The sequence below is a fragment of the Budorcas taxicolor genome, chromosome 6 (genome assembly GCF_023091745.1).
Source record: "Budorcas taxicolor isolate Tak-1 chromosome 6, Takin1.1, whole genome shotgun sequence".
NCBI lineage: Eukaryota > Metazoa > Chordata > Mammalia > Artiodactyla > Bovidae > Budorcas > Budorcas taxicolor.
Genome location: NC_068915.1, coordinates 61082571 through 61091684, shown reverse-complemented (window position 1 = coordinate 61091684; position 9114 = coordinate 61082571). Strand labels below are relative to the sequence as shown.

The window sequence follows — 9114 nt, the reverse complement described above, 5'->3', positions numbered from 1 at the left end:
GCCCCTTCTGCTAATCATAGTATGGGAGGAGGTGGAGGAGAAGAGAAGAGCTGGGCTCTTCCATGATGATGTCCTTACAAGGATGGGTGCTGGGGATCTGTACCCCATCATCTATACAGAGGACAGCACTTACACATGGAGTATCTCCAAGTTAATTCAAACACAGAAACACCATCTATGAATTAGCTATAAAGCTCTAACCCAAACTCATAATATTTACACACAAGAGTAAAGCACCACCTTAATCATGCACAATTAGTGTGCATAATATAAAACAAAACACACAACTAACTTAAATACATACATGCCTTCTGGTGAATTCCTAAAAGATGGAAGACTTCTACTTTGTTGCTTTATTTCCTCCTATTTGATATACTAGAGGATGCTCTGTGATTTGTCCACCCTCTTCCACATACATTATAAATATACAACAGAAAAGACATTGTCCATGCACCACCTAAATCCCAAAGTCAAGAATTCAATATGAAGTTCAAGGAAACTCTATCACCATCATCATCATCATCGCAATACTGGTGGGTGACATTCACTGGATTCTTTCCAGGTGCCAGGCATTGTGTTAACTGCTTTGCACACAGTATTGTTAATCAGTTAATAATTGTCTTACAGTGCTAGGACGTTAGTTACCAGAAATACAAAGAGTTTCTGTTATGAAACATGTATATTATGGCTGCTAGGCACATGGAAAATGTGGTAAAAATTCTAAAATGCGAGCAGAATATCGGTGGAGCTTCATGCTTGGGGATGTTGTGGCTGGTTTCTTTGTATATTCTGGGGAAGTAAATCCTATCTAGGTGCAGGTGAGTGGGAAAGACTGCTGCCTGCAGAACTCTTCTTGGAGAAATCCAAAGACAAATTGGTCCTTTTATTCTCTAATTGAGAGACGTGTTGGTTCTGAGTTGAGCCTTTGGCAACCTCCCTGTGCTGGAATCATTTGGATACAGCATCAGATAAAGCAATCAAAGAGAAAACTCCTCTGAAACTCTCACTGGTATTTAATATTTTATTCATTCCCATGTTATTGTGCTTCGCCTGTGGTAAAACAGCCTCCAAACAGCCTCCTAGGAGTGAAGTGTTAGGAGGCTGACAAGCGTTTTCCCATGAATTGCTACTACAATACAATGGCATTTTGTTTGCTGTTTTGTTTCCTTGTCTTCTAACATTCTTTCTGACTTTCAAGGAAAAAAAAAAGAAACCCTCCTATGAATGGCAAAGAAAAGGAAAGAAAAGTTTCTTTTAAACTTTCAACCTTTTTTCATTTGGTACTGGGTAGCATGTAAACATTTTTTTCTCATGGTATATATGCTAGTAGTCTCTTCCCTTTTTTTGTGCTTTAAATAGCCTTTCTCCCTCCTTTTACCGCATAGCATTGCCTTTCCATTATTGATTCAGAAAATCAGCAGGGGGAAAAAAAATCAACCGTGTACACATATTAAGAAAGAGAAGTCAGAGGAAGATGGATCAAACCATCCATCTATCCATGTGGCCATTTATCTATCAATCTATCTCGCTACCCACCGCCTCTATTGAAATAAATAGCGGGCACTGTACACATTGCTGGTTGGCTGAAGTTGTGATCTGGACAAAAGGTCTGTTTGGGAAAAGGATGCTGAAGCTCTAATTCTATTTGTGCCGGTTGAAAATCAGGAGGGGTTTTTCTACACTTCACTTTTATTAGATTATTTCTTATAGATGGTTTCTTTTTTCCTCCCAGACGCGTGGTGGAGGCTGCTGAAGCAGTTGGTCTATAGTTGGAATAATTGAATTAACCATTTGGTACAACTTTTAGGGGAGAGCTCGCGTGTAGAAAGCACAACTCGAACAAAACAGGGCGCTGGGGCTGGGGCTCTGGCCTGGCCCAGCCCCGAATGCCTTTCATCTTCGGAGCAGAAGCAGGGCCCCCGGGCCACAAAAGACCCGCAGAGGGGACGATGGGCCAGGGATGGTGGGGGTGGGGTGAAGAGAGGGACGGCGACACCTAACAAAATAAACCTACAAGGCCTACAAAAGGGAAAATGAAGTCAAGCGCGTTTGTTCACCGGACCGTGCGGTGCCGGCGCAGAAAGGTCTCCTGGTGTAAAGAGGAGGCGCACAGCTTCCCTACCCGGCGAGGCGGGCACCAGGGGGCGCCCAGAGAGAGGCCGCGGCTGGGACCCGCACCTGGGAGAGGGCTGGCGCGGCGGGTCGGAGGAGGCGGGGAGTCGAGGCCGGTGGGAGCCTCGAACCTCAGGGCGGGGAGTGACCGGACCCGGGGCGGGCCGTCGGGCCGCGTGGAGCGCGAACCCGTGCCCTGCATTGGCAGCGGCTGGGCCTGGCCCTCCGAGGCTCCCTCGCGCGCCCCCCGCGGCCTCGCACTTCCCTCGCCCTCGTCCCTTGGCAGGGTCCTCCCCTCCCGCTCCTCGGCTTCCTCCCGGGTCACCCTCCGACTCGTCGTCAACACCCAGCCCTCCCGAGGTGCACACCGCTCTTCCCACGCCAACATGCCCGGCGCCCAGGAACTGCCTCCAGGCACCGACTGGCACCCAGAGTTCTACGTCTTCGCGGAAGAGTCATTCTCCAAAGCCGCCGAAACAACCCCGCTCCTCCCAGCTCCCGGCACACTCCAGGTTCGCGGTTTGCCTCGGCCCCCAGTGGGGCCTGGGGCTGTCTGCAAATTAGGACCGAGGAATTGCCGGGCTTTCGGGTCAGGCGTAGGGCCGGGCCCGGGCGCGGAGCGGCGGCGTGGGGCTCGGCTGGAGCTCCCTGCTCCTAGCGCGCGCGCACGAGACCCAGTGGAGACAACCCCGAGTGCACCCAGGCGAGGGTGCCAAGACGGGTGTGAGCCTGGTTATTGCCAAACGTGGGCTTTGGAGCCAAAAAGTATCCCCTCACGGACGCCTCATGTCACTCTGTTATCCACAGAAGTGCTTGAAACCCCATATAAGCGGGCTAGCTGGGTGCCACGCAGGTCTGCACTCCCCGCATCCGCATCCCCCGAGCGTGGGCCCGGGGCGGCGGTGTGGCGTTGGGAGCGCCAGGAAGCTCCCCTGAGAAGTCCAAGGGACTTGAGAAACTTGGACAATTGCAGCCTTGTGTTTGACAACCTATCCCCCACCCCGGAGAGGGGGGCAGTAAGTTAGGGTGGGGAAAGTCTGTGTGTAGGGTCCAAAGAGGGGTGGGCACAGCCACCTCCCGGTCCAAATGTAGATTCATATTCATGAGAGTGGGATAAATAAAGACAAATCCCCACTGTAATAACACTTGGATTCGCATCCGTCTTTGCTGGCCTTTAGGTTTAGGGGACTGGAGACAGATGTTTGCATCTCTTTTCTCCTCTTGTCTGGTGACCATAAAGGAAAACCATTTAGAGCATTGCAATTTGTTTCCCGCCGCAGTAAAACCTTGTACACATTTATTTTCATTTCACCTCCGTGCACAAAAAAGTGCACAGTGGTCACCAAGGACCCTTCTTTATCAAATACGCATTGTACAACATACAACTGCAATAAAACTATCAGCCCTCCCCATAAAACTATCACCAGGCTACTCGGCGGGTCCCGCTGCCTGCACTCTCGAGAGACTTTAGTGATTCCTCACGTCCAGAGGACGCGCCATCACCTGAAACCAGCCTGAAACTCACCCAGCGGAGAAGCAGGAGGCTGGGGGACCGCTGTCCCTGTTTAATCCATTACGGCGTCCGCTGCAGTTTAGTGCGCAATAAAACACAGTGGCAGTGGAGAGCGGGCGCCCATCCACTCCCCGGCACTAGCATCGAATTAAACCACTTAGTTTGGCAAACACTGAACGCCTAAATGCCCCTATAAAGACTTTATGAGTTTGTTACTTTAATTACTGACTTGTTACAGAGCACATAAAGGGGGTAATGAATGCAATAAAACTAATTATCTACACATTTAATTCATATAAAATATCCAGGGTTTGTTTACACCACACGGCGATTCAACTAAGCATTCCTCCTCTTGTCCACCGAGAGGAAGGATTTAATGAAATAGTTTCCCTTATTCTGCTAAAGCCTAACGAACCAAATGAAAATTACCCTCCACTTAAATCATGGGGCCACCGAGGTCCACAAATCATGGCTCGTTTCTTTGTCTGTGCCTCGCTGCCAGCACCCAAGAGCCTGGGGAGCTGGACAAGAAAAGTCCCCGATCTGGAGCCTGGGCATTTTAAGAGTAAGGATTTCGTTCACTGCAATCGGCAAACCTAAAGGCCAAGCAGATAGCCATCATTTTTTGGAAGCTTCCCATCTCTAGGGAATTGTGAGCACCTGAAAAAGTGGAGGTGGGGGGGGGCGGGGAAGAGGCAGAGGGAGAAGACCCAAGAGGGATGGAAGAGGAGGCACATTTGGGGACACTTCATGCCCACTTGCCAGTAACACAGCGTAATGAAAACCAACCACAACACAGACCAGCAAAATGCAAACCTCACATGACTGCAGAAAAACCCAGAAGTGAGCGCAAAGAAGCCATCAGTTGAGAATCCAGATGTTTTACATTCAAGAGCTTTACTTGGATGTTCTTTTGTTTTTTAAATGGCTGTGTAAGCAGAGTCTCTAGAAAAGCACATTAAACCGCAACAAGAAATGCAATTTATAAGATGCTCCCCCCCCCCCCCGCAACCAGGTGTATTTTAAAGAAATCCGCTTAGCGTTCACAGAAACCCCCTTGGCCCACTTACTCTATGTTACAGGGCGCCTGAGTCTTGCCAATGTCCCAGTCTTTTATAACATTTCATGCACTTCAGGGGGTAGACTTGTTGTTAAATTGAGCGTGTAACGCTCTTACAAAACAGGTTTTCTATGACATCAAGGTTTCTTCTCCCTAACTGAGAAAGAGAGATAGAGAGAAGGAGAAGGAAGAAGGGGGAAAACACACACACTATCTCAATTTATGCCTAAGGTATATGATCAGTTAAAAAGGCTTAAAAGCTCGGGGAAATTGGATCAGGGAGAATCGTCACCCAACTTTCATTATTTCCAAGTAGTGTGATTGAATTAAAGGGCAGGGAGCTGGTTAGAAGGGAGGATCAGGGGCTCAGTGCGTAATGGTGTGGTATTAAATTCTAATTAGAGATGCAGGAATCAATGATAGGGAGGTTGGACAGCTCAGTTCCCCAGTGCCAGCCCAATAGACGGATGAGTTATTGTCATGTAAAAAGCGCCAGCAATAAGACCAACCGCTTTGCTATTGTCCAAGTGGAAAGAGCCAAGTTTATTATGAGGACTATATGCTCTAGAGACCTCAGACAAGGCATCTCATAGGAGGCTTTTTCATAAAACTAGGCTCTGCTGGTAGTAAGGAGGCCAGTTTGGAGGCAGGCGTTGAGCTGTGCACATCTCCCCACTCCAGCCACCTTCTCCATACCCATCTTTTATTTCATTTTTCCACTTGGCTGAGCCATCCAGAGCCTTTTCAATGTATAAAATGGAATATTCTTACCTCAATTCCTCTGCCTACGAGTCCTGTATGGCCGGGATGGACACCTCGAGCCTGGCTTCAGCCTATGCTGACTTCAGTTCCTGCAGCCAGGCCAGTGGCTTCCAGTATAACCCGATAAGGACCACTTTTGGGGCCACGTCCGGCTGCCCGTCCCTCACGCCGGGATCCTGCAGCCTGGGCACCCTCAGGGACCACCAGAGCAGTCCGTACGCCGCAGGTAAGGACCGCTAGCTTTCTCCGCGGAGGAAGCCGCCTTTCCGCTTGTATATAGGAAGCCTTGATTGCATTTGAAAATGGAAATGTGTTTAGTATTTACCAAACGAAATTTGCTTACACAAATGAAAGAATTTATCACGTTAGAAGCGATTGCAGGGAGGGGTAATTCACTTACAGGGTTACACTATCCTAGTCACACCCGAACCGCCAACAAAATTATCTTAAGCTGCCAAAATGATAGGCATAATTTATTTACTTTGCGATGAGACGTAAAGCTTAGAAAATAATTAAATAACAAAGAGTAAAGCTCATTACTGGCAGTGTCTCTCTTTTTTAAAGAACCGACAGCGGCTCACACCTCTTTGCTGGTCATTTTTCTGATGATTTCTTTAATTCATTATTATTATTATTATTTTGCAGCGCTTTCTCCCAACTTTTGGGGCAGGTCAACTTTTGAGAATTAAAAATTTTCCACAGTGGGAGTGTTCGGTAACTTCATTCCTGGCTTCCTAGTATTCCAATGGATGTTTTCGGAACTTTTTGCTCTCTAGCTTTCCCTCATCACAGTATTTCCCCGTCCCCGGAACTCAGCCGTCTCCAGCGCGCTATGGCAACCCACTCAAAGGCTGCTTGTGCGCGGAGGGACCCCACCTAAGCCCGGAATTTGTGCCCCTGCTTCGGTGTATAACTAATTTGTTCGGGTCATCTCGCCAGCTCCTCTCGGCCGCTTTCCCGTCCCGGTGTCGGCGGCGGCTCCAGTGCCGCCTGACCTTGGAGTCCCCACATTCCGGCTCCCGGGTCCGCACACTTCAGACCTTTTTGCTTATACCCTGTTCCCTCTGGTGTCCTCCAGTTCCTTACAAACTCTTCACGGACCACGGCGGCCTCAACGAGAAGCGCAAGCAGCGGCGCATCCGCACCACTTTCACGAGTGCGCAGCTCAAAGAGCTGGAGAGGGTCTTCGCGGAGACGCACTACCCTGACATCTACACCCGGGAGGAGCTAGCGCTGAAGATCGACCTCACCGAGGCGCGAGTCCAGGTACGCGCGCCTGGAAACGCACCCGGCTCTGCAGCACAGCGAGGGGCAGGGGTGCAGTGCGGAAGTGTGGGCGATCCTACTGAAGGCTTGAGTTCCCGGGCCTCCTCCGAGAGGCCAAGTTCGGAAGGACTGTGTGCACGAGGAAGGGCTAGGGAGCGCGTTCTTGGCTATAGATTCACGGCGTCAAAGTGTTTCCCACCCCATCTAGGGCTGTACTGACATTCAAGAGCTATGGGAGAGGCATTTCGAGGGGTGGGGGTAGGAAGTGCCTTGGGGGAGGAATGCAGACTTTGCTCCGTATTATAAGTATTCCGCCCTCTGCCCCCCATATACCTCCGAACTCAAGCGCTTTTAACGGCGAGCTAATGGCGCATAGGTATAGATTTTCCTGTGAACTGTGATTGCAGCAGATCCGCAGAGGGACTGGGATTCTATATAGGTTAAGATCCGCGCCTTACTCTAACCTTTCAGGGACACAGGTGCACCCAAGAGCCGGCCGTGGCGCCTCCCCTGGTGAACCTCCCCCCCGCCCCCGCCACGTTAGCACCTCCAGGCTCCAAGGCCAGGATGGGCAGCAGACGCCAAACCCAGAGACCCCCTCACCTGTCTACCAATCAGAGTTTAACTTGAGACCTGAGGCCTAGAGGTGATGGGCAACTTGGGATGGCTCAGAGAGTAGACTGAGCAAGGGTACTTTGCCAAAATTAGGTACCATCAAAATAAGGGCTTCTGTTTTAGGGCCTTTCGCGGGCGTGCTGTCTCTTTACCCCTCCTGCTGCTGCTGCTGCTAAGTCGCTTCAGTCGTGTCCGATTCTGCGCGACCCCATAGACGGCAGCCCACCAGGCTCCCCCGACGTGCCCAAGTGGTCCTAAGACAGTTTCTCAAAAGATGTACCAGTCACCAGAGGGACAACTTCAGTGGGCTGGAGGCGCGCGGGAGTACCCACGGCGGGTGCAGTTTAAAACAATCTGGAATGGAACGTGGGCCGCCCTAACTGCTTTTCTTTTCTTCTTTTCCCCCCTGTTTCACTGTCTGTCTTCTCTTCTCGGGCCAGGTGTGGTTCCAGAACCGCCGAGCCAAGTTCCGCAAGCAAGAGCGCGCGGCAGCGGCCGCAGCGGCCGCGGCCAAGAACGGCTCTTCGGGAAAGAAGTCTGACTCCTCCCGGGACGACGAGAGCAAAGAGGCCAAGAGCACCGATCCGGACAGCACTGGGGGCCCGGGCCCCAACCCCAACCCGACTCCCAGCTGCGGGGCGAATGGCGGCGGCGGCGGCGGCGGCCCTAGCCCCGCCGGAGCCCCGGGGGCGGCGGGACCGGGGGGTCCCGGAGGCGAGCCGGGCAAGAGCGGTGCAGCGGCGGCGGCGGCGGCAGCGGCGGCGGCGGCAGCGGCGGCGGCGGCGGCAGCGGCCGGAGGCCTGGCTGCGGCCGGGGGCCCTGGACAAGGCTGGGCTCCGGGCCCCGGCCCCATCACCTCCATCCCGGATTCGCTCGGGGGTCCCTTCGCCAGCGTCCTGTCTTCGCTCCAAAGACCCAACGGTGCCAAAGCCGCCTTAGTGAAGAGCAGTATGTTCTGATCTGGGATCTGCAGCGGCGGCGGCGGCGGGCGAGGCGGGTCCCCGCGGGCGAGTGGGTGAGCCGGGTAGGCCCAAGGCTATTGTCGCTGCTGCCGTGGCTTTTCCCTGGAGAGCCTAAAGTAATCGCGATAAGAATAAAGAGAAAACGGCGTCGCCCCCATTTCAAGCCCACTCCTACTCCCTTCCTTCACCCCCAAACAAAACGAAACACCTCCCTGGCTTCGCACCTGCCTCGGGGCCGCGCGCACGGGCCAGGGGGCCCCGCTTGCTGCCCGGGAGGTGTGAGCGACGCGGCCTGGACTCGGGGAGGGGGGTGGAATCTCAGGGGGCTATGTCTGCGTGTCGGTGTGTGTCTGTCTCGGGGAGTGTGTGTCTGTGGCCCGAGCAGGTGACAGGGAGAAAGACGGCTGGGAGGCCACAACCAACTCAGTGACTTGCTTAGGGAAAGAGAAAAGTGAACAGAATTCCCCCAGATTAAAAAAAAGAACGAAATAGGGAGGCAGTGATAATTAAAACAAAAACAAAAAACCGAAAGGCTTTAAAATCCAAGGGAAAGAAAAAATACAAGGGGGAAGAGGGAAGCGGCAGCTGGCCCCATTTGAGGGCTCTGTCTCCTGCATTCCTAAATTCATCCGCACCCTCTGGACAGCACTGACTCCCTCGGGGCTCCTCTTCAGGGAGAGTAGGAAGGCCTTCCAGGTGACCCGTTTCCCCTCTTGTCCTTGGGTTCGGGCCGCTGCGGTGACGACTCGTGCAGACTGTCCGCGCGGCCAAGGTGACTGCCTCGCGCCCGCTTGCCTGCCCCAACCTCGTCAAACACCATCCTG

At 52.4% G+C, this 9114-nt stretch overlaps 1 protein-coding gene across 1 annotated transcript; it reads left to right on the top strand.

Annotated features, from left to right (window-relative positions):
• Nucleotides 1-5432: 5432 nt before the first annotated feature.
• Nucleotides 5433-8287, top strand: PHOX2B (paired like homeobox 2B). Its single transcript, XM_052642310.1, has 3 exons — nt 5433-5673; nt 6526-6713; nt 7769-8287. Exons 1-3 carry the CDS (start codon nt 5433-5435, stop codon nt 8285-8287), a joined length of 948 nt encoding a protein of 315 aa, XP_052498270.1.
• The last annotated feature ends 827 nt before the right edge of the window (nt 8288-9114 follow it).